The following is an 18,725-nucleotide window of genomic DNA, read 5'->3' on the forward strand; positions in this document are numbered from 1 at the left end:
GCCCACTAGTGAGCAATCCACTTGCTGGCACATTTCTGGCAGGTTTCCAGAGGCCTTCAAATCTGCCTCCTCATTTAATCCTCATGGCTCTGTGATCATGATTCCCATCTCCGTTCTGCAGATGAGGAAGCAGAGGCTTGTCCAGAATCATGCAGCAGGTGCCAGAGCTGCCAACTCAAATCTAGGTGTTCTGTTCTATGCCTGTTTCTCATTTTTCCTGCACATTTAGGGACATGCCCCTGGAAAATTCATTAGCCCCATGAGCGCCTCCAGTGCCTGCCCAACTCTTTTGTCTTTGTGCCTTTCACTCACATACACACACATTCAGGCCTTCTCACATTCATCTTTGCAGCCTTTGGTCCTGGCTAAGGATAGGTACCAAACGTTGGATGGATGGATGATGGATGGATAGATGAAGTGGGCCACTTCACCAGGGAAGCAGCCTGGGCCCTCAGACTGTCCTGGGTCCTCTTCTGTGGGCTGACCTGGTCTTTGGGCTAATGCCATACGAGGTCATGTCCTTTCTGGGTCCCTTCCTCTTGTTAGGTAGTAAGCTCCCTGAGTCAAAGAACTCTGTTGCCTTCATTCCTGTTTCCTTAGAGCCTGCAGGCTCTGGCACATAGTAGGTGATCAGTATAAGTGTGTTGAGTGTCTTCCAGAGAAGCCTTCCAGACTAACCTAGGTCAGACCTCCCCTGCTCCCACACCTTATCTTGTATCACCTTGTGCAGTGTACTCATCATTTCCTTTTCACCAGGTTAGTTTCCTGACTTTTCTAAGAACGTACTAGCTCCACAGGAGCAGGGTCTGTATCAGCCTTTCCCCTGTGCCTAGTAAGTTGCCTAGTCCATATGAGGCTCAGTAAGTAGTGGTTAAATGACGGAGTGAATAAATGATACGGATTGTGATCAGACCTGCCCACACAAATCTTGTTCCCTATTGTTGTCAGAAGCCTATGAAGGGACATTTATCATATCCTATGGTTCAGGGCCCTAGTAGGTCTCACTTCTTTACTTTCACAGATCCTTGTACAGGTGCAAGGGTCCTTGTCACCCTCAGAGGGTCCCTCTGTCCTAACTCATTGGAGCCCCCCAATTGCAAGGAGGTACAGCAAGGCTGCCCCATCATTGGAGGGTCCCCTCTGGCAATGGGAGGGGATCTGGAGGGCTAGCTATTCTTGGCAGTAAATAATGGAGCTAGAATTGGATCTCTGATTTGGCACTCTGTGTTTGAAGGCCCTGCTTTTGCCACACCTCCATCCAGCCAACCTGCCACATGACCCTTCTCATCTTGCTAACTGGGAAAACCCTGAGTGTGTCCACCTTCAGGGCTCTCCTGTGTGGTCCGTGATCCATCTCCCCCAGTTTCTGTTTGGGCCACAAATGAGCAATGGAATGTTTCATCAGAAACATGAAAATCTGTTTCTAGGGACAGAACCCGGCCTCCCTGGTACCCCCTTCCCACTACTCCAACAGGCATGGCTGTGCCTGATACAGAATGTTCCTGACCCCTCCTCCCTGGGAGGGGCATCGCCAAGGCCCAGCTACACTGACTCTGCATCCCAGATGGATTTATTAGAAGGATGCTGCTTGGACACAGGTGGATCCTGTTTGTACTAATTCTCCTCTTCCTTCTGCCTCTGCTGCAGCCATGAAAGAACTCGGTACTGCTCCCCATAAATCTCTCTCACACACCACATCCCGCCTCCCCAAACTAGGGATTTCCCACCCCAGGCAGCACTGGTTTTATAATATTCTCCTTCCTGGTGCCTCTGATGTGGCAGTAAAATATGAGACCACCCACAGAGATGGAAGCTTTGTGGAATCAAGAGCTTCCCCCACCTCCTTCCCAGGGCCAAGGATTTGACTGATTGGCTTGCTTATTCAGGGAGCTCATTATGAGAATAAACATATCAGGGCATTAGGAAGAGGTCCGCATTAGGGAGACAGAGCCCTTGGGCACAGTGAGGGTCACCCATTTTGCCTGAGGTCAAATGGCCAGGAAATTAGAGAGGCAGCAACCCCAGCCCCCAAGGCATCTAGAATTCCAGACCATCCCTACCCTTCCCTCTGCCAGACAGAACCGTTCAGAGGCAGCTGAAGCCTGAATGAGCCTCCAGCAAGGAGGCAACAGTCTGTGTGGCCTGTCAGGAGACAGACTTCTGACTCCTGGCCAGGCAGGGGGATGGACCGCCTGACCCTCATCTTCAGCCTGAGTTGTCTGGCAAGCCCTGCAGTAAACATTCCAGAGATGGGCAAAACAAGTGTTTCTTCTGGGAAGGTGAGTCCCATGGAGGCCAGAGCTGCTTGGGTGGTATTGGTGTAGTGCAGCGCGTTCTGGGTTCTGGGTTAGAATCTTGACCACGGCTGCCGGTGGTGCGCGTGGGACCCTGAACGCTGACCCCCACATCGTAATCATTGTGGACTTGTAGGTGTGTTTCTACAGTGTACCAGTAGATGGCAGTAGAGCGTCTCGAGCGCAGGAGACCCCACAGCCTCTCCCTGGAAGACATTATTCATTTCCCCAGTCAGCAAACATTCGTTAAACATGCGTCTGTGCCCTGGCACGTTGTGCCGGATGCTGGAGATCCAGTGAGTGTTGAGACACGGTTTCAGGTTTCCAGGGAGCTCACAGACTAGGTAGGTGTAATGGGGGCAGAGGACAGGCAAACAAGTGTAATTTCAGCATGGGGTGATATGTGTCATATGGTTGTTAAGTACTGCACCTCGTGAGAATCCAGAGGAGGGACACCTAACCCAGCCTTGTTAAGGGGGTGCTTTCAAGGAAAACTTGACTGAATAGGTGGGGATCTTGGAACATGAGAAAGAGGTAGCGAGAGAAGGGAGAACAGCATGTGCAAAGGCTCAGAGTCATAAAAGCATAGGAATCACAGGAAGTTGAGTGTGTCCATGAGGTGGGCAGAAAACTGAAGAAGAAATTGGCCATAGGTCAGCAGGGTCCAGATTATGAAGGACCTCGAGGGTCTGGACTGAATCCCAGAAATCTTAAAGCACAAGATCACCGTTGCCACTTAGAGGCTCTGTTTGACTTTGAGCCTGCCGGGAGTACTTCCGGCCCTACTGCCCCACAGGGTCGACTTCGAGGTCAACAGGAGGAGGGATGTGAATGGCTTGCTGGCCTTCTGTACCAGTGCCACCTATTTACCACCATTGTCAGTCACTTATTGCACAGATGGGACGGATCAAAGTGAGGTGAATGGTATTTCTGATCTGTAACCTCCAAGAGGGTAGGATTATGTTTGTTTGTGGGTCTCTGCACATGGCACCCATAGCCACAGAGCAAACACTTGATGGTTCTTTGTTGTCATTGTTGATTCTGTTTTGGGCCCTGGGCTGTATACTTTGGAGCTTTCAACGTGCTGGGAACCTTTCTGAGTACTTTGTATGGTGTGTCTCATTTAATCCTCGCAACACCCCTGTGGAATAGTTACTGTGATAATCCCCACTTCCCAGATGTGGAAACAGGCACATGGAGAGCCTCAGTGTTGAGTTGAGTTACCTAGGGTTGGACAGCGAGTGAGTGGTGGTGCTGGGATTGCATCCAGGTGGTCCGGCCCTGAGTCCACTACACTCTACTCACTGCCCTGTGCATAGAGGACCAAGTGAATTTCTCACCACACCTTGGCTGTTAGACCTTATCACCACTTGAAAAATGAGGAAACTATGACTGGAGGGGTTAAGTAACTTTTCCTAGAACATGTAGTGAGTGAGTTGTAGAGCTAAGATTTTGCCCAAACCTGTGTGATTCCAGATCCATGTTTTTTCCAGTACACCAGTGATTGTACTCATTGGTTGCCATCCTGAGGTCCCAGGCTCATATAATACTTCTTTTAAACTCAGGTGATAGGGTCCTCCGCCTTAAGTCCTACTCTGGCCCTTAAAGCTATACCCTTCCTGACAGCAGAAGAGGACCCTGCAGATTGCACTCTTAGATCATGCAGTGGGTAACCAGAATTGTAGAATTCCCTGCCCATAGGGACCCAGGCCCAGTTCCAGGGCCTGTGTAGGTCAGTTCCCAGATTCATTCTCCCCAGGGATGGCCAAGACACCGTTGATAGGTGTGGGCGAGGAGATGGAGTTTGGCCTCATGGGCTGAGCCATCCACAAGCATGCATAAGAAGCCCCAGTGATGCAGGACAGAGAGGAGGTGAGAGGAGAATGAGGAAGGTTGATGGGAACCAAGAACTGGTAACCCACATGCCACCACATTCTGGGTGGATCTCCAAGAATTCCAAGATGTTTAAATTATGATCCTTCCAGGTCATTATGAAGTTGTATTAGTCAAAGAGGGAAGACAAACATGCTTTATTTAAATGTTTGCTAGTTTAATCAATTTTAAATATGAGGTATATGATACATAGGCTTCCATTTGTTCTTTTGTTCCAGGCTCTACGAATATTAGAGGTGAACTTATTCCAGTGCCTGGAGTTTGCCAGCACTACGTTCCAAGATTCACAGTAAAATTCACAAACTATGTGAAAAGATTCCCTTTGCATGAGGCTGGCTGCACACACATTTTGTCAAAGACCATCCTGGGAGAAAAAATAAATCTTAGTTTCAAGTCACAGTAACAGCTCCTGTTCCTACTGAAGTCCTACCTAGTTGTCATCTAAGCCTGTCAACATTGTAAGAAAAAGTAGCATTAATATTAGAGCTGTCAGGCAGTAATTCGGGCAGTCTTAGAAAGAGATGAACTCCACTGCTGTCAGCTAAATGTAGGTAGAGAGACCCTTCAGAAGTAGAGAGACCCTTCAGGAGTAGACAGACTGCAGCTTGGTCAGAGAAATTGTAGCAAAGATACTTTCTTTCGTATATGGAAGGTTGAAATAAGAGATAGCAACATCCATGTTCCAGGGAAAAGAATAGAAGAAGAAACTAAGAAAAAGATTCTTGAATGTAATCCGTGAGATTACTGATTAGAACTCAATCACATGGCCACACCTAGCTGAATGGATAGTTGGGATATACATTTCTTGGTGCCAATCTATAAACTCTCTTACTGTGGAAAAAGAGGAGAATGGGGGTTGGGAGCAAAGAGCTGCCTCTGCCCCAGAGAAGGCTTATGGAAATGCTTAACACAGTGCTCAGATTACAGCAAGTCACAAAGAGCTATTAGTTTCATCAGACCAACAATCAAAAAAAGCAAATGGAAACTTGTGTTATTTTTGCTTTGAGGAAAAAGATCTAAACCCAGGAGCACTCCAACATTTGCTACTGTTTCTCAGGGCTGAGCAAAAGCATAGGTGTGGAAGTGGAAGTCCAGGATTCAAGCCACTTAGGCAATGTATTTCATCTCTCTGGGTTTCAGTTTTCTTGTCTATAGGATGGAAATAATAATACCCACCTCATGGTGGTGGCTGCAGGCATTAAATGAGAAAGACTATAGGTTAAAACATATAGTACAATTTGTAGCACAGAGTATGTACTCAACAAGTGTTTTCCCCCCATCTATTTCCTCAATCATTTATTCATTGAACAAATATTTTTTATTCTATTATTTATTTTTAATTTTAATTTCTTTTTGTTGAAGTACAGTTGGTCTACAATGTTATATTAATTTCTAGTGTACAGCATAGTGATTCAGTTATACATATACATATATATATATATTCCTTTTCATGTTCTTTTTCATTATAGCTATTACAAGGTATTGAATATAGTTCCCTGTGCTATACAGTAGGTCCTTGCTATTTATCTATTTTGTATATAGTAATTAGTGTCCTCAAATCCCAAACTCCCAATTTATCCCTCCATCCTGGCACTCTGATAGGTGTTGAGAATAGAATGATGAGTAAGATAGATTGCTCATGACCTGAAGGAGCTGTTTTGTAGTTTTGATAGGACACAGGCATGAAACCTAGTTACTTATTGTAAGTAATTGTAATTGCAATAAGTGCTGTGAAACAAAAGTAGAGTATGAAAAGAGAATTTATATGAGGGGAGAGATGACTAAAGCAAAGACTAGGGTGCTTATAGAAAAAAATGGTCAAGTGGATGGATTTGAGAAATAATTAGAATGTAGGATCAACAGAGATAGGGAGAGAGACAGAGGTAACAAGAATGAAGTCTGTGTTTTTGCCTTGAGTGATGTGTAAATGGAATGCCATTTACTGATAATGGGAAGACAGAAGCGGAGGTTTAGAGGGAAGATAATAGAAGGATGGTTGGATGGATGGGTGGACAGACAAAGGGACAGATGAGGTCTGCTTCATTGGACAGATGGACACATAAAGCAATGAGTGGATGGATAGATCAATTTAATAAGTCCTGTATGAATTATATAGGGTTTAAATAAAAATAATTCTGCACTATTTACTTATGTAGGATTCTTTATCTCTTTTGATCCTTAAAATAATGCTTAGAAATATATCACACAGGTATTTATGTCTTCCTTTTACGGAAGGTATAACTGAGACACAGGGAGATAAAGCGACTTGGCAGAACCAGAACCTGAGTCTCTAGTCCTTCCATCCAGTACTCTTTCACCTCTCCCGCACAATACATATAAATAATGGGAAAATCATCAGTCTAGGTGGGAGGAGAGAGCTGGAAGGTAGGGAATGTGCACCTCTGGGGATAAGGTCTTTGGGAGAAGGGAGAAAAGAGTGAAGCAGTTTTTACTCAGTGGATTTCTTCTTCTCCTTTACAGGGCCAAGTATTTCCATGGAAAGAAGATGAATGGAGAGATTGAGATCCGAGTGGAACAGGTAGGTTGGAACTGAGTCTTTAGCACTATTGCCCTGACCTTTTCTATAATTGGAGCCATTCCCAGCAGCAGCCTTGGTCCCCATCCTATGTGGCTGTCATGAGCCAATTTACCAGAAAAATCCTGGCTTATACCTGGGAATCTTGTTAAAATCCAGGATTATTTAGTCCAATGGTTTTCAACCTTTTTGTTTTAGCAACAGAACCTTTCTTCAAGGGAAATCTCAAGTAGAAGCCCATTCTCAAAATAGAGACAAGTAGAGCTTCTCTGATGGAAATGGGCATAGGGAGCCTGAAAGTCTGTCTGCTCCATCCTGTTCCGCCTCCCTGCATTCCCCACCATGGTCCTTGGAACCACTTGGGATAAGAAGCACAATATAGGAACACAATGGGTTTGAACCTAGCTCCCTCATTTTCTAAGTATTGGGCAAATGGTTCTTTCTGTGTGTTATTTTCCTTGTGTCGTTGTTGTTGAGATTAAATTATGTCAAGCCTCAAAAGAGATTAGAATCTCAAATAGCGGCTCTTGTTACTACTAGTATCAACATCCATGCCCCTCATTTTGTGGGAAAGGAAGCACAGACTTGCCCAAGGCTGCATATGAGATCAGTTGCAGAATTAGGATGAGAATTTGAGGTCTCCAGATCTAGGGCTCCTCCCATTCATTCAGTTAACACTTGTTGGGGACCAACTTAATGCTAAGCACTGTCCTTGGCCTGAAGAGAGCACATCAGAACATGGGTTCTGGATCTAGACTCTAGTTTCAAATCCCAACTAACTGTGTGATGTTGGTTGAGCAATAGTTAAGCTCTCTGAAGCTCAGTTTCTTCTTCTTACAATTGGGGTAACACAGCATTAACTTCACAGAGTAGCTGTGAGGATCAAATGAGTTCATCCATGAAAAGTACTTAGAACAGCACCTGGCACATATCAATACTTTATAAATGTTACCCATTTGTCATAATCATCATTATCAAAGGCAAGCAGTTAATAAGATAGAAAAGGTCCCTGCTTTAAGATGAACTCAGAAAAGCACCACAAGAAAATAGAGAGGTGTGACTTTTCCAGCACTCTTTGAGTTTGGTGTGTTGGAGGAACAGAAAGCCTTTTTGGGCATCAAATTTGAATTGGCTTAGTATTAAAACACCTACAGCTTGAATTTCAATTTGATCCTGTGGCTTTCAAGTCAGTCCAATGTCTACTGGTTTTCCTTCCATGGCAAAGAACAGGTTGTTTTTGTTCACTTAACGAGTATTTGTCAAACATCTACTGTGCTATTCACTAACATGTGGGGAACAAGGATATAGAAGCAGAGGCTCTGTCCCAAAAAGCCTGTGGTCTAGGAAGGGAGGCAAGATAAGTCTTCACAGAACCTCAACACAGGTGGAGTCCAGGAAAGAGGGGTCCAAACTTAGTGCCACAAGCACCAGAGGCCACAACTAATTGATGGAGTCAGAAGTGGCTTCAAGGAGTGGGTGGTATTTGAAATGGATCTTAAAGGGTGAATAGGATTTCAATAAGTGGAGATGGCAATGGAAAGAATGTATGAGACTGAAGCAGCATAAGGAGACTGGAAGTACAAGGTGTGGAATGATGTGGGGACACTGTCTTTCCTTGGCCTGCACCTGAACATCTTCCCAGAGTCCCTCTCAGAGAAGAGTGCCACCATCTACCTTCTGCCTTAGCCAAAAACCCGCACGGTCTCCTGGATACCTCCCTCTCCCTCCACCACTGCACTCATTCAATGGCCAGATGCTGCTGTCTCCACACCCCACATCTCTCTGTCCATCCACTTCTCTCCACTCCCATTGCCTACATCCTTGGCTGAACCATCATCAGCTCTCATCCAGTCTTCCTAATCAGTAGCCTCCTAATTTCATCTTTTCATCCACTTTCAATGTATTTTTTGTGCTAAAACCAGAGTGACCTTTCTAAAAAAGCAAATTAGATTTTTTTAAAGTGTTAGTTTTAAAATTCATTTCTCAAAGTCTCCTTATCTGAGCTTTCCCACTCCATTCTAAGTCAGGTAACCTGTTTATTCCCTTTTCATAGCACCCCAGCTTTTCCTTTCTAGCCCTTATCTGGGTTTTTAACCACATAGTTAGATGTGGGATGATTTGCATGCAGGCAGGGACCATGGCTGTTTAGATCTCACTCTGTTAAATAACACAGGGCCTGGCACATACTAGAACGGAAGCAAATATTTGCAGAATGAATAACTGATGGATTCCACAGATTCCAGGCTACGGAGATAAATCACTGTTCCTTAATCTCCATTCAAAAATTTGAGTTTTCCATAAACCATCTGGTAAATGCTTGGTTGCCAGTTTAGCTAGCCCTGTCTCATTACATTTGTGAAAGCCTTCAGGGGCTTGTTTTAATTTTACCTTTTAATATCAGTGCTGCCCCTGGCCCAACTTATGGGTGCAAAAACTATAAGCAGGAGCATCAGAGGGAATTGCTCTAAGAATAACTCACCCAGGACACTGGGGACACTCAGCTAGTATATGAGGGCTACAATCAAGCTGGAAAATGTTGGCTAGTTTAGAATCATCTTGATTTTCAGTCACCTCCCTCCATGTCACCCAGAAGGCAAATTAGCCAGGATACCAATTAGCAGGTCATTTGGGCATTTTTCTATGGAAGATATTCCTTCCTAAACTCATTTTAGAGTCTGAATTGTTTGTCTCCTCCCATCTGGATCAGTGGGTGGGTCACATAAGCATCCCCCCTAGGAATCTCACATGCATCCTCTAGTGCTTAGGAAAAGCCTTAGGATGGAAGCCACTGTTTAGTCTGAGTTGGCCTCACATTTCGGAATTCTGTCTCCCAACTAAGGGCCAAATTAACCAGATAATTGCACTGTCTGGGTTTTGCTGGACAGAACGAATGAGTTAGTTGTGGTTGGCCTAGAGGAAGCCTCCGCCCCTTCTCTCCACCCTCTTTCCCCAGTTTAAAAACTGTTTGCCTCAGCTTTTGCAGAGCCAGAAATCAAGAAGCCCTGGGGAGGCCAGTGGGGGGATCTGCCTCATGTTGCATTCCATTACCCAGAATGCCCTGTTGGCTCTGCGGGGCCTCACAGCTGTGTCCTAGAAGGGCCTGAGAGGTTCCGGCCAGGGTGGTTGGCATGTCAAGCTCTCCTCTGTTTATTTTTGAGGCAAAGGGTCTCTTTCTCCACAGGTACAAGTCACCCCTCTGTGGGACTCGGCAATGAGATTGATGAATGGATTAATATCAAGTAGACTCACAGTTCTTAGACTAGCAGGACTTGGTGGGGCAGAGCCTTGGGCTTCATGCTTCTCTAATAAAGAAGGCTGAAATTACAACAGTCAGTCTTTCCTTGGTGTTAGTGGAGGTACCAAAGCATGAGGAATGACAGTGCCTTGCTCCAGCAGATGGTGGGAAAGAAGAGAGAAGGTGAAGATCCTTCTCTTTTGAAGCTGGGCAAGCACAGATTTCCATACAGTGGAGTCTTGTCCTTGTGTGATGTTGGAGTTGAGATGGGGTGGGGAAGATGTGTATGGATCCCAGAGAAGGCTGTTGGTTGGAGTCCTGTTCATCTTCTGCCCTTTATCTATTTCCTTAACTAAAATGTCTTCTGGAATCAAAGGTGGAATTTCTCTCTTTAAATATTTTAAACATTCAAGATCGCCGTGTATGTTTTTTCTCATACCCACTTTAGCCTATCATCCACATTTCTTTCTGGGGCAACGTTTCTTAGAGTGGACTTAACTGTAGATATTGACATAAAGGCCATGTGATATTTCAAGAAACAATAGTCAATGAGGTAGAGAAATGGAGATTGGATGTTAATGCATTTTTGTGGATTGGTAACAGGTTGGACATCACCCCGATCAGGAACTGACTACTTGATAGTAATACACCTTAAGAGAAATACATCTAATGCTTTGCCAACGAGCTCTGTCTGCCTTGGCTCTGTTCTGTTTCTCCTTCTTAACAGTGATTTATTGAATTACATTTGCCGATGACTTGAAGTTAATGGGAGCAAGAGTACTGGATTAAATCTGATGCGATCAAACTGAATGGGGATACAATATAAGGTCCCATTAAAAAACTCAGCTGAAGAGGAGCAGGATTGGGGAGACTTAGCTTATTAAAATAGCATGAGGGAAAAGAAGACCTAAAATTTGAGTTGAACAAATTCTTAATATTTGTGAGAGGAAGTATGGTATGGAGGTTAAGATTGTGGCTCCAGAGTAAGATAAATTAGAGATGGAATTTCAGCTCCACCATATTTTAGCTGTGTTGACCTTCCACTTATAACATCTCTAGGCATCAGTTTCTTCATCTGAAAAATGAGTATAATAATATCTACCCCCTAGAGTTAATGTGTGGAGTGAATGAGTCAGTGTAAGTATTTTGTTTGGCATAGTTTCTGGCACATATATTAAGAGCTCAGTAACTGTAGTTATGGTTATTACTCCCCCCAAACCTAATGCCACTGCAGGCTTCATTATCAAAGTACAGCATTTAGAGTCCAGGAAGGTGATGGCACACACACACTCTCTCTCTCTCTCTCTCACTATTCTAGTTAGACTCTTGTGAGAGATCCAGTTATACCGTCCTACTGGGAGAAGGTAGTAGCAACCTGGAATGACTTCTGAAGAGAGTGGCTAAAGTGAGAGAAGCAAAGAAAATCAGTGTAAGCAACTGGAGATGTTTAGTCCAGAGAAAGAGAGGTCTTTGGTAGGACCCACTCTATTCTTTGTAAATATCTACCACCTGAATGAGTGGTTGAAAAGGGTGATAGCTACCATATGTTGAGTACTTACAAGATAAGGATAAATGCTTTTTGTTGTTGGGATGGACACTGTCATTGCCTCTATCTTACAGAAGCTGAGGCTCAGAGGGAATAAGTGGCTTTCCCAAGGTAGCCTGATTTATAATTGGCAGGAGCCTGTTTTTGAACCCAGACAGTCTGAATTAAGAGTCCCCCTCTTATCTACTACATTTTTCTGCCAGTGCTGCAGATATCAAGAACAATAACCAAGTGTATTGGGTAAGTCACTTTACATGCTTAATCTCATTCCAACCTACTATATCCCTTTGAGGTGGGTACTATGACTCCCCATTTGGTAGATGAAGAAACTAAGGCTCAGAAAGGTTAAAAACCCTGTTTGAAAGAAGTGCTAGAAGAGGAATTTGAACCCAGGTTTCATCTGCATTTGTGCTGAGCCACCAGCCTATAATGTTTCCCTGGATTAGAGTTCAGACTAATGGTATAATCTTACAACATGATGGATTTCAACTTGGTATAAACAGAAACTTCAGCAGTGCTGAGTAATGATGAATGGACCACATCCTTTTGGTAGGTAGGAAGTCCCTGTGCTGGAAATGCTCCAGCAGAAACTAGATGGTTAATTTGGGAAATATTTCATAGGAAATTTATGTACCTAATTGGAGATAACTTTTATTATTTTTTTTGCATAAAGGTAATATATTCAGCTAGTCAAAAGTTGAAAAAGTGAGAAATGGTATGTGGTGAAAACCCTACCTCCAGCCATGCTCCCATCAGATCTAGTTTTCTTTGACCATTCATTTCACTGTTTATTAGGCAGTTCATTTAACCATTATCCCTTGTTCTTTGGGCAACTTTCCAGAGAGATTTTAAATGCAGTGGTCAAATACACATATATGTATATTTTCTTTTGCTTTTCATTCATGGTAGCTGGTCAGAAAAAAAATAAAGCATTGTAAGTATTTCAGAGGAGTATTGAATAAGGAAGATTCATTCCAAATGGGTCAAAAGGGGAAAATCATATAACCCAGAGCCACAGCAGTTCTCTGTTCACTGTTGTCACTGCCACTGCTGGGTATGCCACTATCACCAGTGCAGAACCATGAGCCTGCACTCCCACCGATGCTGCAGGAATTGCACCAACCTGCTCTAACTGCTATTGCTGTTAGTGAAGCTTCTGTTGTTACCCCCAGAAATGGAATGGTTGCCATCATCTTCCTAACATCAGCTCTTGCATGCAGATCTCCCACTGGTTGAAATTAACTGGAATCATGTCAAAAGAACGTGGAAATTGTAGAGTTAGGCTTTCCACTCCTGTAGTGCAGGAGAGAATGTAGAAGGATAGACGTGGGGCTGTGTGGCAGTAGACAGTAAGAGGCACAATCCATCCCTTTAGGTGCTTATCATCCACACATACCCTTCTGCTTATCCACACTGTTCTGCACTCTGACTTTTCACTTAATATATCTTAGGGTTTATTGCATGAAAGTATGTGCACAGTTGCCTCATTCTTGTTAATGATTGTTGAGGGTAATCATCTGGATATACCATAATTTATTTTCCGTAATTTTACTGTTATAAACAATGCTAAACCTATGGCATTTCAAACATTTGTTTGCAATATCCATAGGCTTCCTTTCTAGAATAGAAAAACTGGTTATAAAAGTATTGCATGGAGTGAGTGCTATAATGCACCTTGAGGAATAAAAGACTTTTCTTCTAGCTGCTGGCATTGATACTGAAAGACAGCCATCAGCTGTCAGCCCTCATTCAGAAGTGACTCACTCAGGGTGACATCTCTTGTGATCCTGACTAATACAAGATATAAAGACCTAGATCCTTTACTCCAATTTGAGACAGCTCTGAAGGGCCATCCCAGCTTCAGAGCTCTCTGTGGGGTTGGCAGAAGCCTCTGCTGAGATAGCAGTGCAGCCTGATTTCTCCCTATGCCCAGTCCTGCTTCATTCCATTTTCTTCCCTTCCAGTGGTGGTGATTCCCAGAGTGCTCCCTAATGTATCTCTCATAGGCTAACATCCATCTCAGAGTCTGCCTCCTCGGACATTTAGAAATCTGATAGGTATTGCTAAATTACCCTCCATAGCAGTTGTATGGATGATCTATAGGATCTTTTGGATCTGGATTTCTAGGACTCTACATGACCCATGGGTTCTGGAGACCATCCTGCACAGAATGCTCCCTTGGTTACAGCCCAAGCATTGATGCTGAAGTCTGAAGTGCTCCATAATTTGTTCTTCCTATTTGACCTCCTTATATTTGAAATTCACCAGAGCTTGCCAGTTTCTCTGCAGGGCTGCGTCCAGCAGAACTCTACCCGCTCTGATCCACTAAGCCTTGTTTTGTTAACACAATCCTCCAAGATTTATTTGTTTGGCTTGGCTTACCCTGACCTCAGACGTTCTGTTTTGTATTATTTTTAAAAGCGTGCAGGTCTCCATGGAGGTTTTTTTTTTCTTTTCAAATCTAAGAACCAGCTGGAGGAATTAAAAAAAAAAAAAGCAGGTGGGTCACTAGAGCTATTAGCTGAAACATAACTCATTAGAGGAGCAAGTGTTTCTCTCCTTAACCATGACATTGATTGATGTGGGTTTATCGCCATCCTGGGTCTGCCTTTAGGCTCACTGACTTAAGAAGGCAATAGGGAAATGGATAAAAAAATAATAAAATAATCATGGTGATGGTAGCAAAATTTTATTGAATGTGACTGTATGCTAGGGGCATGTTATGTCCTTCCCATGCATGAATTCATTTAATCCCCACGATATGCCTGTTGCTGAAGAAACTGAGGCTTGGAGAGCTTAAATAAATTACCAAGGCAAGATCTCACAGCAAGGAAGAATGTGGGGGATTTGAATCCAGGTTCAGCCAACTCCATGGCCCTATTTCTTTACTGAAGTAGATCTATCAGCGTACATATTGGGTCTTGAACTTGCCTTCATCAAGGTTTTTGCCTTTCCTCTTTGTTCAGGCTCTTTGAGCACATAATTCCACCATCCCTTCCTATTTCTCCCGACTTACTTGATCTACTGGATAAATTACAAGTTCTTAGGAGATGTTCTTCCAGCAAAAGACTCCTCCTTTCCTGACCAACCCTATTGGCTCTCACTCATTAGTTGATGTTTCTGGCTTATTGCTGCATAGTTAATGATTCTGCTTGTTCTTTGTTTTCCCTGAAGAGTTAATGTTTGCTATTTGTCTTGAAGTGTAGCTATATGTCTTCAGATTACATGAATAGTGTTAATAGCTCAGACTCTGGAGCCAGACCACCTGGGTTTAAATATCAGCTCTGCCATTTCCTGAGTGATCTTGAGGAAGTAGTTTGACTTTTCTGGGCCTCACTTTCCTCATATGTAACATGAAAATAACAACAACAACAACAATATGTACGTATAAAGTTGTTGTGAGAATGAAATAATTTACCATGTGTGAAGAACACAGAGCAGATACTGGCATATAGAAAGTGCTCAATGAATGTTAGTAGCTATTTTTACAGTCACCTTCACATCATTGAACACATGTTGTCTGAGTAGTTTCTAGGTTTCAGTTTCTGGGATTATTCAGAAGTGAAAAGGATATAATCCATGCACTAAAGAACTTTGCTGTGTAGTTGGGGGATAAGAAATATAAACAGTTCATGCTTATAGATTTTTTATTATTGATTTATTTGTTTATATTATTTATATATATCCAATAATATTTTCTATTGAGACATGGCACTCAATTGGTACCTGGTGTGAATTTCCAACTTTTCCTTAGTAGCAGAGAGCACAGGTCCTGGTCAAGGTGTCCAATGAATGTTCAGTAAGTGTGAGTGGATGGATGATGTGGCACAGTAATAGAAGACTGGAGCCAGAAGAGGACTTTGGAGATCATCTAATCCAACCTCCTTAACAGCTGAGAGGTTCAGAGAGGGAAGTGGCTATTCCTAGCACACACATCAAATTATTGTTGGAGTTCAAACTGTGGAGAACTGAGGCTCTCATCTCCCATGTCATTGTTTTCCCAACTACATTCCTCCTCTTGCCAATATTATCTTTTGTCTTCCCCTTTTAAGAACCCATTAGTCCCTTCTGATGGTTTTAATAGCAGACAAATTAATCTAATTCTCTAGTCATGAAGTTCGTACTTTCCACATTTACCCACAAGAGGCTTTCTTCTTTGAGTAGGGTGGCAGTAGGGTGATTGTCTAGGAAGGATGCTGACAACAGCTGATAGCCAACGGAGAACTCCAAAGAGTGCAGTGGGGGAAGTGTTGAGGCCATGGTTGGATGACCCCTGCTGTTTTAAAATTTAGGGATTGCTTTGCCAGTGGAATTATCCTTCACAGCCCACCTCCATGCTTGACTGTACCTTAACCAGCAATGAGAAGAAGGGACCAGCGGGGATAAAAGCTAGTCCCTCTTGCACTGAGAAGGCCTGCTCACAGTTCCTTAGCCTCTATCTGCCAAGTTTGGTGATTTACCCTTTCTAACTGCTACCCCACACCGCCAACATCTGCCCTGCCCTCTGTTAGAATCGTAGATAGATGAGACTCCAGTGGAAATTAAGTAGATGTTCTGAAGGAGAACTCAGTAAGCCCTTTAATTTCTTGAGGGATGTGTAATAAAAAAGTAAACAGAACTTGTCGTATCTTAACTTACTCCTTCATTCAAGAAACACTTACTGAGCACCTGCTTTGTACTTGGCCTTACTGACAGAGCCCTCCACTCTTAAAGTGTTCTTCTTCTGGTGGAAAGATAGACACTGGGGGCAGTGACTGTCATACATTGTGGTGAGGGCTGTCATGGAGATCCGTGCAAAGCCTGGTGGAGCACAGAAGAGGGAGGGATCATCAACTTTACCTTGGGACACTCTTAGGAATGGCTTCCCAGAAAAGCTCAACTGAGGCTTGGGGATGAGAATTAGCTGAGTGCCAGGCCAGGAAGACCTTCCCACTAAAGAGCATGTTTTAAATCTCAACTTGTCACATGTAGGGAAAATGACAGGGTCTAGGCTGCATGCAAAATGGTAGTGGAAGATGAAGCAGGAAAAGAGGATAGAGGACAGTCTCTCTTCAGGGTGGGCTTTGTATGACAAGGCATGTGACTAGAAATTGTGTTCCAGAGGCAGTGGGGACATACTTATTGGACTTTTTAAGCCATGGAGTGCTGTGATCATGTTTTCACTTTAGGATGCTAGTGGTTTTAAAAGATGGATTGGGTAGGAATGGTAGCATGAGACTGGAGGCAGAGAAACTCAGCTCTGTATTGAGTGTAAAAGACACTTTATCCTTGAATATTATACTAGGGGATGAGGTTCATGGAAAGAACTTCATAAAATGCATGTACATCCCTGCCTCTGTTCTTTAGCCGCTTAAGCTTCATTCTCATACCTGTAACTTGCATTTGAGAGTAGAAGAGATGCCCTATTTTCCTTGAAACAGAGAGAATGGAACCAGACCCACGAGGTGTGTTCGAGCTGGCATTGCATAAAAGCAAACCACTGTCAACTGCATCTTATTCACCAACTTATTCCCAGCCACTTGCTCTGACCCGTTTCACACCCACATTCCAACTTACTCCCAAGCTACCTAATCTCTGGCCTTGTGATTCCTTCAACTGCTTATGCTCTCCCTCCTCTGCTTCTTTCTGCCCCTCCCCACACCACTTCTCCAGCCTTGACCTTCAGCTTTTGCTCGGTCACTCTTTACATTTGCTGCCAGCTCTGCTGTCATCTCCACCATTTGGGGTCTGGCTCACTCTCTGACAAGAGGAGACCCTGCTGGGCTCACCCCAGCCCTGCTAGCAGCCCCTGCCCAGATGTGCTCGCACACAGGATTTCAGTCTTTGCATTTCAGTAGGAATCAAGGGTTATTAATTAACCCAGGGTGGAACCTATTATGAAACATCCCAGAAAGCTGGAACAAACCAAAGGGACTTCTGAACTCGCAGCAGGGAAAAAATGCCTTTTAATTGACTTGGATGACTTCACCACAAAAATCTGTCTGGCTGTTATGCTAAACTGGAAACTAATCTATTAGATTGTCTAAGGAATCTCCCAGCCCACCCTGACCAGAATCTCCTGAGGAGGGGAGTGGGGCCGACACATAAACAGGACGTGTGCTTTGAAATGGCCTCTTTTGGATCAGACCCAGTCTGGCTGCTTTTTCTAGACCTTGGGAAAGAGAGGAGAGGCTGATATCTGAGAATGAGTTTATATGCCCTACAATGTCTGTCTTTAACATCACATAGGAGCTTTCCTAAGGCGCTGCTTCCTTTAGAATAGAATTCAGCCTGAGTTGAACCTGTCTTGGACCACTTCTCTCAGGGAGTTTAGAGAGTGACATGAGATAATTTCTACAGATGGTGTTGTCATGTACATGACAGCTGTGCAGCTTGGGCTTGGGAGGGATTAGTGAAAACAACCAGTGTCTAATCACATGTTTTCTAAATGCCAGGCACATGCTGAGCATTTCACATAGATTAGTTTATTTATCCTCATCACAACTCTATGAAGAGTAGATACTATGAGTTCCCCCACTCTCCAGATGAGAAAATGAAAGCTAAGAGAGGTTATGTAGCTTACCTGAAGCCACACAGCCTGCAAGTGACAGAGCTGGAATTCAGTCTAACTTCTCTGAAAAGACTTGGTGAGTTTCTTCTTCTGTGTAAGGGCTGGCTTATGCATTAGACTTAGTCTGTGGGACCCAAGCTTGGCTTACAAAGTCCTCTGTGAGCTGGCACCTGCCTACCGTTGTTCAAGATTTAGCTCAGGGATTCTTTCTTTCTTTCTTTTTTTATTGAAGTATAGTTAGTTTACAATGTTTTGTCAATTTCTGATGTACAGCATAATGTTTCAGTCATGCATATACATACATATATTCCTTTTCATATTCTTTTTCATTATAGGTTACTACAAGATAGTGAATATAGTTCCCTGTGCTATACAGTAGAAACTAGTTATCTGTTTTATATATATTAGGTAGTATCTGCAAATCTCAAACTCTCAATTTATCCCTTCCCACCCCCTTACCCTCCTGGTAACTGTAAGTTTGTTTTCTATGTCTGTGATTCTGTTTCTCTCGTATAAATAAGTTCATTTACATCTTTTTTTTTTTTTGGATTCCACATATAAGTGATATCATATGGTAGTTTTCTTTCTCTTTCTGGCTTACTTTACTTAGAATGATGATCTCCAGGTCCATCCATGTTGTTGCAAATGGTATTATTTCACTCCTTTTTATG

General features: G+C 43.4%; 1 protein-coding gene across 1 annotated transcript in view; it reads left to right on the forward strand.

Moving 5' to 3' along the window:
• Positions 1-18,725, forward strand: part of SYN3 (synapsin III) — a 444,384-nt gene that overhangs the window by 48,364 nt on the left and 377,295 nt on the right. Inside the window, 1 exon segment of the mRNA XM_032493378.1 lies at positions 6,669-6,726. Within this exon segment, the coding sequence (XP_032349269.1) occupies positions 6,669-6,726 (58 nt within the window).

This window comes from Camelus ferus, chromosome 12 (genome assembly GCF_009834535.1).
Source record: "Camelus ferus isolate YT-003-E chromosome 12, BCGSAC_Cfer_1.0, whole genome shotgun sequence".
Classification (NCBI taxonomy): domain Eukaryota; kingdom Metazoa; phylum Chordata; class Mammalia; order Artiodactyla; family Camelidae; genus Camelus; species Camelus ferus.